Below are 17,682 nucleotides of genomic sequence, written 5' to 3'. Positions count from 1 at the left end.
TACCTTTAAACAGAGCCCCGGTCTCCGTTAACTACAAGAAGGGAAAGTATATGAATCAGTGCCAACCCATCTTTACTAAATGGAAACACAATTCAGAGACAGTTCTTCTGGCTGTCAGCAGGAGTGTCCTCTTTCCATGCAGAAGTTAGTATATTTGGAAAAGTGAACACGGGGATATATAAAACATTTACCAAGAGGCCACATCTGTTGAGAAGTGTTTATCTTGAGATACATGAAAAGAGGAGATGTTTGGTCCACCTCAGAATACACTTCCAACTCCAAATCAAGGAGAAGAGGGTTCTGCAGGAGCAATCCCAGTGTTTCACGAGGAGACCAGCAAGAAGGAATAGAAAGGATATTTAGTAGTAAATGTATTTTTACTTATACGTAAATATTAATATTTGTAAGTAAATTCCGAGCACATAGGAAATGTTGTCATGGGCCGACCTTCAAAACCATTTAGTACAGCACTCTGTTTCCAAAAGAGGCATGTGGGAAGGTGGCACGATCCGTCATGAAATCTTCCTCAAAAATCACAAGAGTGAAAGGTTTCTAGAGAATAAGGACATCAATATGGCAGTTCCAGAGAGTCAGAGAAGCTCTGGCTAAAGCCAATCACAACCAACTCCCTAGTGGCCAGGCACGGTGGATTTATCTTATACTTGTATTTTCTGGACATGGCAGCTTCACAGACCAGTAGATATGGCAGAGGATGCTAGTGACCAATGACTTCTCTGGTTCTTTGCCGGTTCTTGTTCACCCTTACTAGTTTCCTGTTAACCACTGGCTTACAATGGGTACTGTTCTTCCTCTGTCCTTGTAAGTGGCTTCATGCTGTGAATATCAGTCAAAATCCAGTCAGAAAAACAGAAGTCAGGGACGCCTGGGTGACTCGGTCAGTTGAGCATTCGACTCTTGATTTCAGCTCAGGTCATGATCCCAGGATACGGGATCGATCCCTGCATTGGGCTCCACACTGATGCGTGGAGTCTGCTGGGGATTCTCACTCTCTCTCTCCCTCTGCCCATCTCCTTTGTGCTCTCTCTCTCTCACTCTCTCTCAAAGAAAAAAAAAGGAAGCCAGAAATCACATTAGTTATTTGAACAGAGAGAATTTAATACAGGGAATGGGCTGCATGGGTTTTCAAGAGTTGAAAAAAAAGGTTGAAATAATATCTGCAGGTATCAGCCACCACCTCTAGGGCTGGGGAAGCAAAGGAAAGCGGTTGGAGCTGTCAACCTAGAAGGATTTGCTCTCTCCAAGTGGGACCTTCTCCTCTGAGAAGAGGAGGCCAGCCAGCTGCTTTTGGTGCCTCTGAGGTGGCATGACGAGACTGATTCTCGGGGTATAGATAGGAGCTGGAACGCGCAGGCAGCTCCTGCCGCCAAGATGAAGAGCTACTGTTGCAGCCGTGCTGACTGAAACAGAAAGCAAGCAGGAAGGAGCAAGTCCCTTCTCCCTCCTCTAGCTTTCCAGAATCGCTTTATTTCCCATATTGTCAGGCCCTATCAGAAATCGAGCTGGCCAAAAAGAAATGGAGTTAGCAGAGTCCCAACCCCAGCATCACAAAGCAACTTCCAAAGGGGTGAGTTTGGGGCTGTGAGACAATAGCTTAATAACTAACACACGGTGCAATGAGGTGTTAGACTTCCATGTCATTGTTGCTGGCAGAGTCACTCAGATGTGCTTACGGTTTGGATGAAACATTCATTGGAGTGGACCGGGTGCCACAGAGGATTTCGTCATTCTTGAATCCATAAGGAGGTGTTATTGGAAAACCTCAACCAGAGCTCTTCGACATGTGTGCGAGAGTGATTCTGACTCCCCTCTTGTTGAAGCTTGGGTACTCAATATTCATCACCATTTTTTGCTTTTGTTCTGGCTCAAGTCGGTAGCCTGCCTGCTTCCTTAAATGATTCTGTACACATGGTAAGTGGTCAGGTGGCCAGTCTCCAGAGCTCTGGAAGCATGAAGCCTGAGCTGGGCCATCTGTTGAGTGCGTGCTGTTTTGTATCACACACAGGGAAGTGGTGGGCAAAACCCAGAAGCACACTGGAGGCCTAATGAAAATAGGACCAGTTAAATCTTTCCTCTAAATGTTCATTAGGCCATCTGCTCTTATTAGTATCCTTATCATTTGGAAACATTACAGAGGTAAGATAAGAGAGACAATCTGTGGAATTCTGGTCTAACTTGAAATGAACTTTGAGTAGAGCCATCGTGAGTTGTGATATTTCTCTTCCCCTTCAGAACCCAGCCCACTTATATCTTAACATCTCCGTGGTGAAATTTTTTAATAGTTCTTTCCTGAATATTATACTAGAAAGAAGGGTTAGCCATAGCTACGAAAATGAAAACATAATCTTGGAGTGGCTGATCAATGAAATCAGACCATTTCATAAAAGCTGTGCAGTCATACTTCTGGCCTATAAATTGCTTTAGATGCCAAAGGGAATTGGAAGCTCGGTCTATTCTGTCGAGCCAATACTATGATATTAACAACCTGCAAAAGACAAGTTTCTGCAACTTCTCAGCAGGAAGAAACCACAGAATGATTCCAGGAGCTTCTTCTAAGTCCTTGGCTCCTTTTCAGGCAAAGCCTTGGCTCTTAGGAAAACAAGATCCCCACTTCCCACTGCATGAAGACCCACGGTGGCCCTCTCCTGACTGAATTCACTCAGAATGTAGGGTCTCATCACCTGCCCCCACATTTTATCTCGCGATACCGTGGACCGTTCTCTGGTTGTCTTGCCTTCTGTGTGCATGTCTCCCACAGTGCTGAATATACAGTAGGTATTTCATAAATACATGTGAAATTAAAACAAGAGAGACCCTCAAAAGGAAAAGACAGTAAAGCTTTCATGTTCCTCCCCCCCCCCACAGAAGTGCTAAAAGGGTTAAGTTCTTTGACTCTAATGATAAAATCCAAGATACAGAGAGACACAAACAGTAAATCGGCAAGTAGCATCATGTACAATATGTTCTTCTTACAATAACAATCAAATTTACAAACAAATTAGCTGTGGAGTCTGAAGGACATTCTGTAGTTTTCACACTGGGCCTTCATCTCCTGCTGATAGATGACTTTGACTGTAAATTGAAAACTGGAAGTGGTTAAACATTCTGTGTATTCACAAGTGCCATTTCCAAAATTGAGGCTTCGGAGAGGAGATGCAAGAAAGGGTCGACGGAAACTCAGAGCAATTATGCCTGTTATTAAGATGAGGTAGTGGCAATTACACAGCAGACTCAGAGAGAGTGTGTACGTGCTGATTGCTCTGAGGGAGCCTGTGAGAACAAACTTTTATAGCACCCATCAGGCCTTGGGTCTCTAGAGGAAGTACAGATTTTCAGCCACTCTGTCAGTGTGCTTTTGGACAGAGTTTATGGCCCCAGGAACCATCTTGGAAGGGATGCATGCTTGTTTCCTTAATGAGCTTGAATGAAACTCTTATATAACAGAATGGCTTCGTTCGCTGTTTCTTTGCCGGTAGGATAACCACTCTCAAGATTGTTGGCATCAGGACCCCTTTGCACTCCTAAAAATTGGTGGGGACCTCAAAGAACTTTTCTGTATGTGGGTTTTATGTATTCGTATTTGCCTTATTAGAGATTAAAACGGTGGTGGCACCTGGCTGGCTCAGTCTGTGGACCGCGTGACTCTTGATCTCTGGGTTCTGAGTTCAAGCCGCATCCTGGATGTAGAAATTACTTAAATCTTAAAAAAAAAAAAAAATTGAAATCATGAATGTTTTGATAGGCTAGCCACAGGTACCCTCTGCAAAACTCCACTGTACACTCATGAGAAAGTATAAAAAGCAAATAGTATTATTAAAAAAAAATAGTTTGACCTCACAGACCTCCTTGAAAGAGTCCCAAAGATCCCCAAAGTGCACAGACCAAAGCGGGAATACCATATGTCGTCAATTCTAAGACACCATGGATCGTAAGAGATAGCATCAATTTGACAACTTTGGGTGGTAGGGGAGAAATGTTCCATTAAATGTATGCATTAATTAATAAGACACATTCTGACTTCAGAAAAGTTAAAACATGGAGGAAGTAGGAAATGCACTTCTTAAGGTTGAGGAAATTTGCCAATTCCCGCTAACTTCAGTGGGTCTCTTGAAACCCAGAGTTACTGACTCAAACGAGTTGATGAAAAATAGTTTTTCTTACAACCGATTTGCATTTTATAATTTTTTATTTATTTTTAATCTTTTTAATTTTTTTTAATGTTTATCTTTAAGAGCGAGAGAAAGATAGAGACAGGGCGCAAGCAGGGTAGGGGCTGAGAGAGAGGGAGACACAGAATCCGAAGCAGGCTCCAGGCTCTGAGCCGTCAGCACAGAGCCCGACGCGGGGCTCGAACTCACAAACGGTGAGGTCATGACCCGGGCCGAAGTCAGACGCTTAACCGACTGAGCCACCCAGGCACCCTTGAATTTTGTAATTTTTTAAATGCTTTCGTGAACTTCAAATGGTCCAGTCGATGAGGCAGTAATGTTTTCATTCAACAAACATTTGCCAGCTGTAATACCAGATCCTGGGAATACAAAAATGAATGAGACCTCATCCTTGCCCTTGAGGACTCACAGACCTAGTGCAGGATATAGGAAGGCAAACGTGTATTTATGGTATACTAAAGAAGCATTGGGTCTGAATGAGTCATGAAGCTGGAAGAAGCTTGTAGTACCCAGAGATGGAGCACTGGGTATTCAAGAATGCCTCGGGTTAATCACTAAGTTTAAGCAATTACTCGTCTTAACAAAGGGCTGCCCTAGTGGACTTCGCCATATGTGTCAGTCGTTCTCAGACATTAATTTCTTTCCATTCAATTTAATTTTGCGAACACCGGTGATCTATCCAGAGACACAGAACTCGAAATCTGTCAGAACAGTTTGACCATAGTGGTGTGGTCCGTAACACCAGTCGAGAACAAAACCTAAGAGAACGTTTTCTTCATTGTGATTAGATTAGGCTGAGAGTAACAGAAACCCCCTGCAACACAACACTGACCTAAGCAACACAAGCAGCCAGACTAGATGTCTGGCAGCTCCCTGAGCCATTTGGGACTCAGGCTCCTCTGCTTCCGCCCTGCCATCCTAGCACATAGCTTCCGTTTTCATGGCCAGCCCGTGGCTTAAGACATCTGCTAAAATTCGCAACCCGTGTATTCATATTGCAGAATGCAAAGAAGGGCAAAAAAGAGCCTCCTTCCAACCAGGTCAGCTCTCCTTAAGTAGCCTTCGAAAGCGTCACCTTAAAAATGTGGATACTGGGGCGCCTGGGTGGCGCAGTCGGTTAAGCATCCGACTTCAGCCAGGTCACGATCTCGCGGTCCGTGAGTTCGAGCCCCGCGTCAGGCTCTGGGCTGGGCTGATGGCCCAGAGCCTGGAGCCCGTTTCCGATTCTGTGTCTCCCTCTCTCTCTGCCCCTTCCCCGTTCATGCTATGTCTCTCTCTGTCCCAAAAATAAATAAAAAAATAAAAAAATAAAAAAAATAAAATAAAAATGTGGATACTTCCACACTTCCTCTTACATCTTGTTGCCTTGAACTCTATCACACGGCTACACAGAACTGCAAGTGAGCCGGAATCCCTTCTGTTGTAGACAGCAGTGTGCCCAGATGTTTAAAGAATGGAGACTTACTACTAAGGAGGAAAGAGTGGGCGACAGGGTAGGCCTAGAACCAGCAGTGTCTGCCACAGGCATCTTAGTAACCATAAATTTAACATTTTGTTTCGACCCTGATACTGCCCGAACTTCTTCAGATTTGTCAAAGCCATCTAGAGAAAGTTTGGTTTTCTGGAGTTGGAAAGCAAGATGACATCTTTCAGAATGATGGCTCGTATTGATCTTGCTTTTTAAAAGTAGAAATTATTAGCAGATGAAATACACCAGGGCTACTTTGAAGCTCTTTGTTGTTTGTTTTTCTTCGCTTTGTTCCTCCACTACCAGAATGTTTTCAGAACGTTGGAGTAGATGTAATTTAATCTGTAGGCTCTGTGACAGAATGATTCTCAAGTTCAGTCCAATCATAACTCTTGATTAGACGGATCCCGACTATTTATGGGCAATGAATAATGTGACTTAAATGCCCGTTATTCAGATTGGGCAGCCATGAAGACCGACCATGCTAATGCATTTGACCGAAGGTTGAGAGGTTCCTCCAACTCCCCAGCTATTATTCAAAGAAACACAAGAGTGCGGATCTGAGAAAATGGGAAATCATTTGCCAGTTGACAAGTCCGTGTAATCCTGGTGTATTTCATCTTCTAATAATTTCCACTTTTTAAAAGCCAGATCAATAAGAGCCGTCACTCTTAAAGGTGTCATCATGCTCTCCAACTGCAGAAAACCAAACTTTGTCCAGACGGCTCTTTCACTCTTTTATAAATTGGAAGAAGCTCAGACAGTATCAGTGTCAAGAAACGAGAAGGCCATTTGAAAACTGACAAAAAGTGATGCTAACAATCTGGAGGTGTCAGTCCCGTCACCGTGTCTTCCCCAGGGCTGGTGTACTACAGAAGAGATAATCATACGTTGCCCGGAAATTCCTCCTGAAGAGGCCTAAGAGATCAAAATCAGAGTCGTTTTTCAAATGAGCCATAAGGCTGAACATGCAAAGGACGGAGAGTAGAGGTGTCGTGTGTGGGGTGGGGAGACAGGGCCTTTTGGGAAACAACTGGTTTCTGCAGCATGGGCAAACTTCGGAAAAAGAAGTTATTGGCATTCGTTGCCAACTGTAAAGTAGAGTAACAGTCGTGACATATTTTTTTGAGGCTCTTCCATGAGAGTTAATTTCTTGAAGTGGATGGAATGGAACAGAAATGGTCTTCTACTGTATGTCACTTGCAACCCCTTGCGGACACTAGAAAATAAAGGAAATGGAGCTAGCAAACTCCGTGGGGGCAGGATCCAGCACGTCTTGGTTAGACTGGCTCCCTCGTGCCTAGCACAGTGCCTAAAATGGGATAAATAGATATTCATTGGCAGAAGAGAGGGAAGTAATTGAAGTAGCATGTTCCACACTTGGAATTGTACCAGGAATCCTGTCACAAGTAACAGTGGGGAATCCAACTAATAAGCTAAAATATTAGCTGTGAAATTGGCTGACAAGTGTATGTGAAATAATATACCCCAATATAAGCCAAATTTCTTGGAGGACACGTAGCTTAGAAGGATTCTTAAGAAATGGAATAAATGAACAGGGGGAAAATGGCTGGTGACATAGAAACAGGGGAACTTTGAAAGACCGTGACTACTATGTGATTGCACTCAAAAGTTCATGAGATAACCAAGAGAACACTGCGACACTTAGGGACCAGAAGAAATACAGGCATCTCCATAGAAGAATAAATAAATAGCTAGCCTTTACAGAGCTCTTTCTGTGTGCCATGCACTATGCTAAGTAAGTGCTCTATGGAGATTTTTTCAATGCCTATAATAAATGTTTGAGAAGATATTATTACTCTACCCAATTTCTAGATGAGGAAACTGAGGCTCAAGCAAGTTAACTGAGTTTTTCCAGCATTACAGAGCTAGCAAATAACAGACGGGATTTTACCCCAGGAAGTCTGAACTCCAGAGCCTGAGCTCCTAAACACTTCCTTTCACTGCATCTGAACCTTTTCCTACAAAGAGAGTACATAGCTTTCATCAGATTCTCAAAGAGTTTTATAAGTTTAAAAAAAAAAAAAAAAAGAATGAGAAGCAGTGTTCCAGACTCTAAGTACCACGAAGGCAGGGACTAGGCCTGACTAGGTCGGCACTCAGGTGTTTGTCAGGTGGTTGGATGGATGGCTATATTAACGCATGAATGTAATTCACTAGCTGGCCTCCAAATCGGCTCTCCTGCATTAGTCTGGTCTCCCTCCAGCCTGCCTTCCAAACTGCAGCCTAAGTGATCTTTCTAAAGGACTGACCTGACTGTGTCAGCCCCCCAACTTTCAGGACCTTCAGAGACTCCTCAAACGGTGTACGTCCTCAGTCCTCAGCATAGACAGCCCTCCATGGCTTAGTCCAGGGACTCCCAACAGTGGACAGTTTTGCCCTTCAGGGCACATTTGGCTATGTCTGGAGATATTTTTGATTGTCCCGGTTCTAGGGAAGGTGCTACTGACATCTAGTGAATAAAGGCCAGAGACCCGCGATGCACAGGACAGCCTCCCCACATCCCCACAAAGAATGATCTGGCCTCAAATGACAGTCGTGCCTCAGTGGAGAAACTTAAACCTAGTCCCTGGCAAACATTTAAACTTCATTACCACCAGTACTCTTACCTTATGTTCTAGCAGCCCAGACCTGTGTTATTTTTCCCACTCCCGTATGGTTTCTTGCTCCTGTTTTTGTTCACTCTTTTCCCTCTGCTGAAGTCACTCCTCCCACGTCGCTTCACCTCCGTACCTTAGATGACATCGGATTTTCTCTTCTAGGAGCCAGTGCCCCAGACTCCCTCCTCAGTGTTCCCGTGTCACTCTGGGCATGTGTGTATCACGGCACTTCACCACATTTACTGAGATGAGCTGTTTCTGGATCTGCCTTCCCTCACTTGACTGTGAGCTAATGAGGAGCAGGGACCTATTTTCTTTCCCTCTATGATAGCACCTGGCACCGAGTAGGCACCCACAAAGCATTGAACCGAAAGATGACAAATGACAGAAACAAAGACCAATCACTCAACCTCTAATAAGCTTTGACCTTCTCAGCCAAAGAGAACAGCTCTTAGATTGATTCAAATGAGGTAAAGGGGAAACCAGAATTGGCGAGGAGAACGTGAAGAAGTGCATCCACTCTTCTAGGTGAAGAATCAGATGACATAGGGGCTAAGAACACAGATCTAAAAATGGGGATGTCATGAGTTTCTTTCTCAAGTGATTGCTCTAAGCATATAAAGTAATTATCTGGACAAAGAGCCTGACACATAGGAAGCACTCGATAAACAGTACTTTTATTAAAGGCTCACATGAGTGGGCCTGTAATTTTGTAGATGCTATCGACTAGGATCAGTTCAAAGGAAGGGGCAGCACCTATTTATACTTAAAAAATAAGTCAATTTAAAGAAAAATATTAAGTCGGGGCAGTTGGGTGGCTCATCAGTTAAGCGTCTGACTCTTGGTTTCGGCTCAGGTCACGATCTCGCTGTTTCATGGGTTAGAGCCCTGCACCATCGGTGCGAAAGCCACTTGGGATTTTCTGTCTCCCTCTCTCTCTGCCCCTCCCCCACTCATGCTGTCTCTGTCTCTCTCAAAATAAATAAAGAAATTTGGGGGGCGCCTGGGTGGCTCAGTCGGTTAAGCGTCCGACTTCGGCTCAGCTCATGATCTCGCGGTCCGTGGGTTCGAGCCCCGCGTCGGGCTCTGTGCTGACAGCTCAGAGCCCGGAGCCTGCTTCAGATTCTGTGTCTCCCTCTTTCTCTGACCCTCCCCTGTTCATGCTCTCTCTCTGTCTCAAAAATAAATAAACGTTAAAAAAAATTAAAAAAAGAAATTTGGGGGAGAAAAAGAAAGGTATTAAGTCAATAATAGTGCAAGTGGTGGATGGGTGAGGCAAAATTCATAAAGACGTTATATGGGCAGCTGAAGTCTGGTAAACAGAACTGAAAGGGAACTGCATTGAATGCCGCGTGGACTAGGTTCCTTCTAGCTCTAAAGGTCTATGACTTTGAAACCAGTATTAATATTAATCCCAATTACCATCCCTTACTTTGTCCAGGCACTGCACTGAGCACCTAGTAACACTGTCTCATTTAATCCATGCAGTAACTCTCACAGAGACACCGTCGTTAGCTTCTTTTCCTTGTTGCAGATAACAAAACCAGAGGCCCCTAGAGGGAACCTCATTTGCCTAGGGTTACACAGAGTACAGGAAGGAGCTGGCCTTCCATCTTCAGTACAGTGAGCCCAAGCAGACAACGCTGTGTCTAACATCGTCGGATTAAGCTTATAATTGAGGAATTTCCTACTTTAGTCTCACTGAGGGCTCATATTTAATACTGCTTTTACAGAGGCGCCTGGGTGGCTCAGTCAGTTAAGCGTCCATCTCTTGATTTCAGCTCGGGTCGTGATCTCATGGTTCGTGGGTTCAAGCCCCACATCGGGCTCTGTGTTGTCAGTGCAGAGCCTGCTTGGGATTCTCTGTCTCTCTCCCTCTCTCTCTCTGCCCCTCTCCCGCTTGCGCGCGCGTGCACACACACACACACACACACACACACACGGTCTCTCTCTCTCTCTGTCTCTCTCTGTCTCTCTCTCTCTCAAAATAAATAAATAAATATTGATTTTACATATGGATTTTTTCCCCTCTAGGACTCTGCTGCTTTATATACTGTTAACTGGGCTCACAATTAGCTGGATCTTTAAACCAACCACGGGACTGGCTGACCTGAGAGTCAAGTCCCTTCAAGGCAAAGTTTCAATTAGCAGAGGAAGCCACAGTGCTGTCAAGGCTTGACATCCAGACCAAGAGCTCCTTCCTGCTCAGGGATACCTCTCAGGGAACGTGGTCAGGAGATGGGCACATTCCACCAGCTGGTGGCTACGCCAATGACCTTTAATGCTAGTTTAGCATAAATATGTTGTGACATTTCAGACAAATTAATGTATTTTTACAAGGTGGGGCAACCACCACAAATTAGGCCAAATGGTTTGCCTGCAGGCCGGGTCACTAGGCAGGGATTCCAGAGCTTCTCTGCTGCTCGTACATCCCTTTCTACTCCCCCCCCCCAAAAGAAATGTTTATTTCTCCCCAGAAACCAGTTGGACAAATGTCAGCAACCCTCAGGGATTAACCTTAGCCCTACCTTGGCACCACAGAATTCCAGGGTCTCTCTGCAACTGATAGATGCTGATTCTGACTGCCAGAACCTGCTCAAGGACTCCGTTCCATATGTTGTGTGGTATGGAAATGCCTCGGTAGTTAACATAGTGCTTCTGTTGTGTGGGTATAAAGCACCAGCTCCTTGAAAAATTACCTGGAAATGGGAGTATTGGACATGAGAAGGATATAAAAGGAACTGACAACCTAAGAGAGGTGAAAAGGTCCAGTTTGTGAACAGGCAGACCTTGGACTACTAAGTAGCCACGCGTCTTTCATTTGAGCAGATTTCATAGACAAGCTGCGCAGCCAAATCAAATGGGAATTAAAGGGATTCTGTGTAGCTAGTACAGAAAGTGTTTCAGAACCGTTTCAGAAGCACAAAGGCCACTTTAGTCACAGGAAACTGCCAGAGGGTGACTTATTTGACAGAAAGGAAAACAAACAGACACAATGGCTGGTGTATTTTTGAGGCGATATTAAATCTAATAAACATGACACCGACAGTATTGACTCAAATCGGGTTGGGCAAGTTGGAGACTTTAACGGCTTATCTTCCAACTACCAGCCTTTATCTCAGAGGCAGCCTTGACAGCAGAGAACAGAGTCCAAAACATGTCCTTCTCTGACTCCTGCCAGGTGTGTGCCGTCCCCGGCCCCTGCCCTGGCCTCAGCTCTCAGAGCGGAGATAATTAGAACGTCATTTCTGCCGGCTTTGTTTTTTCTGGGTCACTGACTTCAGACTTGATCAAAATAGGAGTGCTATACTGAAATGAATTCATTTCCTCTTCCTCAGCCAGCCCCAGCTTCTTTCCTGGGGGACCGTGCTCCATAGGACCAGCTCACACAGACAGCTGCTGTACAAGAGCGATAGTGTTTATGGAGATCCAAAGAGGGGGCGCACGGCAGAGGAGTGGGCACCCTCCACAGCAGCAAGCTCTCACTCTCCCTCTCAGTGGCAGGGCGCTGACAGGCACGGGCCTCAGACAGACGTGCTGAGGAACACATCACAGCAAACTGCTCCGGGAGCTGCTAAAGCCGGTGTTTAATGTTTATCCAATGGCCTCAGTCTGAAAGGCTCTGTAGAACATGCATAACACAACTCAGCTTTCTACTCCGTTAGCATTCAAATTCCTAGCTGCCCAGAGGCACATGGTACCGACCAGGGAAGGCCAGGCTATGTGGAGGTTGAGGGCACGCAGAGACATGCGGCCGAATGAGGTTGCTGGGTGTCTGCGAGAGACACTCCGAAACGGGGACAGAGAGCCCCAAGTGGTACGAGAGGGAAGGCCAAAGACAACCTTTGTCTTTGCAACATCACCAGTTGCCCTCCATTAAGAGACAAGATTAGAGGCAGGGCCTTATCTCACACTGACCTCTGTTCACTTCATTACTGACTGAACGTCAGGCCTCCTCCAGCCCGGGACAGAGGGGGCCTCCAGCACAGTGGCAGTCCATATCTTCTTTTCAGACCTTTGGATTCAATGAGAAAAACAAAAGCTTCCTTGGGCTTTCACTCAAGGTAAGAAGAGTAGCCACATTACTGTTACTGTTTTGGCCAGGAATGAGCCAGATTTGTCTGCCTTTGTCCAAGCCAAGAGAAGAGCCATACAGTATAGAGTAAGTGGATGGTGGGGCGGAGAGTGCTGTAACACAGTTCTTGGAGAAGTGCCCAGTGATGAGGAGCTATCGAGGAGATGTCAAAGCAAGTATTGGGCTGACTGCTGTATCCAGGAAGGAACTAGAGTGGAGCCATGTTTGGTTGGCCTGTGTGTCCCAAGAGCCTAGCACACAGCACGTGACACAAGACACAAGACACACGACACGCACACACACACGGACGCACGCACACGCGCGTGCACACACACACGCACACACACACACACACACACCAGTCCTTTTGCCCCTCATTGCCATTAACATGCCTTAAATCCATCGACATCTGTCCATCCCCCACTGTTACCATTCTATTTCAGGTACTATCATCCCCCCGCCTAGACCACTGCAGGAGCCTCCTAATTATGGGCCTGCCTCTTCTCTCACCTCCTCTTCCAATATGATCTCAAAAGCAGCCAGTGTGATTCCTCTAGGACCCAGCTATGTCACACTCTTGTTTAAAGCCCTTTAGTGATGTCTCACAGCCATGAGAATAAAGCTGCACATGCACATCCCTTCATTACCTGGTGTATTAGTCTGCTAGGGCTTCCATAACAAAATACCACACACCGGATGGCTCCAATAACAGAAATTTATTTTCTCACAGTTCTGGAGGCTACAAGTTCAAGATCGAGGTGTTGTTGACAGCTTTGGTTTCTCCCAAGGTCTCGTTCCTTGGCTTGCAGATGACCATCCTTCTACGTGTCCTCACATGGGCATTTTCTCTACGCTTGCACACTCCTAGTGTCTCTTCCCCTTCTTATAGGGACGCCGGTCCTGCTATATTAAAGCCCCACCCTTATGATCTAATTTAACTGTAATAACCTCTTTAAAGGCCCTGTTGCCCAATACAGTCACATTAGGGGTTACATGAATTTAGGGGGACACTGTCTGCCGCCTGATTCTCATTGCTCACTACTCCCATATGCTCAGCATATATTAGACTTACCAAATTATTTGTAGTCACCTGGATGGGCCACATGTCTGTAAATTCTGGACCTTTATCCATGCTGTTCCCTCTACCTGGATGGCTTTCAACACTTCCCCCTCCCCACCCCACGCCATTTTCATCCCATTTCTCTCCTACCGGTCATTTCGGGTAGTACTTTCTCTGGGAATTCCCCACCTCCCGATTCCTAATCTGAGTGAAGAGCTTTCATACCCTCTCTGCTGTTTCTTTCTCATAACATGGAGAGTCAATACCTAATGACCCTTCCAAGGGCTTTGCTAGACCATGAGTCATTTGAGGGCAGAGGATGTGTCATAGTATTCTTCTGAATCCCCAAAGCCTACCACAAGACTTAGCCCAAAGAAGGTAGTACTCAATGAAAGAACAGATCAACCCGTTTGCAAGAAAAGGGACAGATGGAGTGAACCAGGTCAAGCTAGATGGCAGTACATTACAACTTAGGATCCCATATCACCAGCTGATAGGTTGTGCCTGAGTGTTCCACAAGTTGGATGCTATGTCTGTGCTGACGGAAGGTCCTGTCCCCAAAGGTTGCTGTTAGAGTAAAATCTAGTTTCTCCAGTGCCATGTTTTCCAGAAGCCTCTATGACTTTGTTCTTCCATGTATCTACAGAATAGTAAGAGAGAACTGTATCTCCTAGTGACACAGAAGCCCTAGAACGTTGGTCCTCAAACTTGAGTGTGCAGCAGAATATGCTGGAAGGCTTACTGAAACACAGATGACTGGGCTCCCACCCCCAGAGTTTCTCATTCGATAGGTCTAGGTTGGGGCCTGAGAACTGACATTTCTAACAAGTTCCCGGGTGATGCCGTTGCTGCTGGTCCGGAGACCACATTCTGCAAAACACGACTCTAGAGGATCCTTCCGGAATTATTGAAAATGAATTTACATTATGCTGAAAATAGTAAAAATGATAAATAGGTTTCCCCAGAAAATGTGATCAACCATCCTCCCCCAGCTTTGCCAGACCAACGTTGCTGAAATTCACGAGATAGGGAAGCGATAAGCCAATTTTTCTTTTAAGGTAAAACTGCCCCTGGAAAGAAATTGTAACCTAACGGTGTGTGTTCTGCTCTTTTCGCAGGTGCGATTAGAGTGGCCAACAGACCTTGCAGTCAATCCCATGGACAATTCATTGTATGTCTTGGATAACAACATTGTGCTGCAAATCTCTGAGAACAGGCGCGTGCGGATCATCGCGGGGCGCCCCATTCACTGCCAGGTGCCAGGCATCGATCATTTCTTGGTCAGCAAGGTGGCAGTTCACTCCACTCTGGAGTCTGCTAGGGCCATCGGCGTGTCCCACAGCGGGCTGCTTTTCATCGCCGAGACGGACGAGAGGAGAGTGAACCGCATTCAGCAGGTCACCACCAATGGAGAGATCTCCATCATAGCCGGTGCTCCCACTGACTGTGACTGCAAAATTGACCCCAACTGTGACTGTTTCTCAGGTATGACCTTTTTAGCAATTCACCAGCTCCCTCTCTGTTTCCAAAAGAAAAACGCGCATCAGAAGAGTCAAAAGGAAACAGAGTGTTGCCTGTGGACCCTGGGATAAGCGAGTGGAGAAAGCGATGGGTTGGGGTTACGAAGCCTAGTGTCTGGTTGTTGGTCTGCAACCAGCCGACCGAGTGATGCTGGGCAAGCCCCAAAACTTCTTGGGGACTCGCTCACCTCATCTGTTAAAGAGGTCGCTTGTCTCGGTTTTATCACCTTGCTGGCTTGAGGATAAACTAGTGTAACAAAATCTTGATACGGTTAAGTTAAGATCACTATATGAATGTAAGATCATAACACTGTTTGTACTTTGGAGAAAAGGACAGTAGGTAAAACCTGCATTTACTGATTTACCCAAGGCGAAACTCACTTCCCCTAAGTGACTGGTTTCCAAATTAACCGTGTTTGCTATTTGAAAGCCAAAGAGACTAGAACAAGCTGTTTGGAGGACACAGGGGCAAAATAAACTCCCACAGTGGATGTTTCTCAGGACATCACTCTGCTACTTTGATCGCTTAAAACAAACAAGCCAAAAAACAAACCTTTCTCCCTAACCCGTAGTGCCCTTTACTTCCAACTGAAATATATTTCAAAAAGAGCCTTTTCCCCCAAACATGGAGCAGATATTCCAGATAGCAAACAGTCCTCTAAATGCCAACCGATACATTTATTGCTGGGATGTGGCGATCCCTCCATGCTACCTGCAGTCCTGTTAAACTGCTCACCCAGGCCCGAATCATTCTCTTAACCTTTGCCTTTCCTTGGGCCAGAGGAATCAAGAGTGAGCAACTTGGTCAGTAACGACTTTGGATCAATATTTCCAATGTTTTCCTGGACAATTAGTTTTATAGTTATTTTGCTAACTTCTATTTTTCATTCAGGGCAAATCTGATGTTTATTCCAGTTATCAAATTTGATGTTCTGAATAATTGCTGCACTTACAGACTTAGTGTACTTTGACAATGTGACCATGGGCATGAGCCAAAGAAGGGTCCTCTAGGCACAGTAGAATTGCAAAGTCCTGAGGCAGGTCCACAAGCACTGACACGCATGAATCGCCTGGACTTCCAGCCAGATTTCGCGTGGCTCCCGTTATCCGCTGTTTTTTCGCATCTTGCGATACGACACTGAACGGCAGGGTAGAGGATGTCACAAAACCGGTGTTAACTGAGATAATCGCATCTTACGGTTCGTCTTCACTGGTACTGACTCAAGAATTCTGAGCAAGTTTCAGATTTGTCAAGGGAGGGGCGTGCAGAGAGTGTTGGTTCACTGGTTGTTCCCTTTAAAATGACTACTGATGCACAGAGATTTCTCTTTATGGCTGTGTTCTTAGAAATGCTTGCGATGACGATTATTAAAACCACGGTCTCTCTCTCACAGGGGATGGCGGCTATGCCAAAGATGCAAAGATGAAAGCCCCTTCCTCCTTAGCAGTGTCACCCGACGGTACCCTTTATGTCGCAGACCTTGGGAATGTTCGAATTCGTACCATTAGCAGGAACCAGGCCCACCTGAACGACATGAACCTTTATGAGATTGCTTCACCTGCTGACCAGGAGCTCTACCAGTTCACTGTCAATGGAACCCACCTGCACACCTTGAACTTGATAACAAGGGACTATGTATATAATTTCACCTACAATGCCGAAGGTGACTTAGGTGCAGTTACCAGCAGCAACGGCAATTCTGTGCACATTCGCCGTGACGCAGGTGGGATCCCCCTTTGGCTTGTGGTGCCCGGTGGGCAGGTGTACTGGCTGACCATAAGCAGCAATGGAGTCCTGAAAAGAGTGTCAGCCCAAGGCTATAATCTGGCCGTGATGACCTATCCTGGAAACACGGGGCTTCTAGCCACCAAAAGTAATGAAAATGGATGGACGACCGTTTACGAGTAAGTTTCTCATTCTCAGCGTAGGCTTTGTTAAGCTTTTATTTGAAATGGTATTATAGTGGGGAAATGGCTTAGTAATTGCCGGGGGTTGCATGCTATTTTCTCGTAAGAACCACAATAAAAAAAAAAAAAAAATCAAAAGTCACGGAGAAAATTTTACCTAACTCCTAGGGTTCAAACCCATTTCTCCAGAGCAGTTTTGCAGAGCATAATAGTAAAAACATAGATTGAATGAAGAAGCAGGTGTGGCACGGCAGGAGACAGGAATGAGATAGAAGTCCATATACTCAAGAAATTTACAGCATAGCTGGGAAAGCAAGGTAGAATTTCATTTAAATAACAAAACTAAGAAAATAGTTCGAAAGCAACAAAGAAGCAGTGTGGCTTCACTAGTGTTTATTGATCCCTGTGGGGTTTCATGAACGAATAAATGAACGTGTGCCAAGCCCAGCCAAGCCCAAGTCAGTATAAGCTGCTGTGGGAGGTAATAGAAGTCAGAATATAAGAACTAGACCCTGGAAAGCAAGTGTGAAATATGTAGGGCAAACGCTGAACAGGAGTGGCTGCACTCCATTGCCTGCTTGTTTGAAATGTGGAGCCAGACACCCCTGTACAGGTCTGGGCTTCCTCGGTTTCCCTGCACGAGTCAGAGAATCTGGCATGTTGTAGCGTTCACAGACTGGACCTGGGATGGCTTTGTTTAACTGGGAATTAGCACAGGGTGTGTCTGACAGCAAGCTTCTAGGAGGTGTCACGACACGGAAAGAGACCATTGTCCTTGCCTTTTCAAGCACGGACAACCTTGTTTGCAGGTCAACTCACTTAGAAAGCTAGTCTGCCAGCCCT

The 17,682-nt window shown here is 45.5% G+C and overlaps 1 protein-coding gene across 6 annotated transcripts in view; it reads left to right on the top strand.

Moving 5' to 3' along the window:
• TENM1 (teneurin transmembrane protein 1) overlaps positions 1-17,682 on the top strand; it is a 789,989-nt gene that overhangs the window by 729,251 nt on the left and 43,056 nt on the right. For all 6 annotated transcript variants that reach the window (XM_058713217.1, XM_058713216.1, XM_058713215.1 and 3 more), the window contains 2 exons: positions 14,530-14,896; positions 16,326-16,836. In XM_058713217.1, coding sequence (XP_058569200.1) covers positions 14,530-14,896; positions 16,326-16,836 — 878 coding nt within the window. The remainder of the gene's footprint in view (positions 1-14,529; positions 14,897-16,325; positions 16,837-17,682) is intronic.

Source organism: Neofelis nebulosa, chromosome X (genome assembly GCF_028018385.1).
Source record: "Neofelis nebulosa isolate mNeoNeb1 chromosome X, mNeoNeb1.pri, whole genome shotgun sequence".
Taxonomy (NCBI): domain Eukaryota; kingdom Metazoa; phylum Chordata; class Mammalia; order Carnivora; family Felidae; genus Neofelis; species Neofelis nebulosa.
Note: the sequence above shows the minus strand (reverse complement) of the source record. Positions and strands in the feature narration are given on the sequence as shown.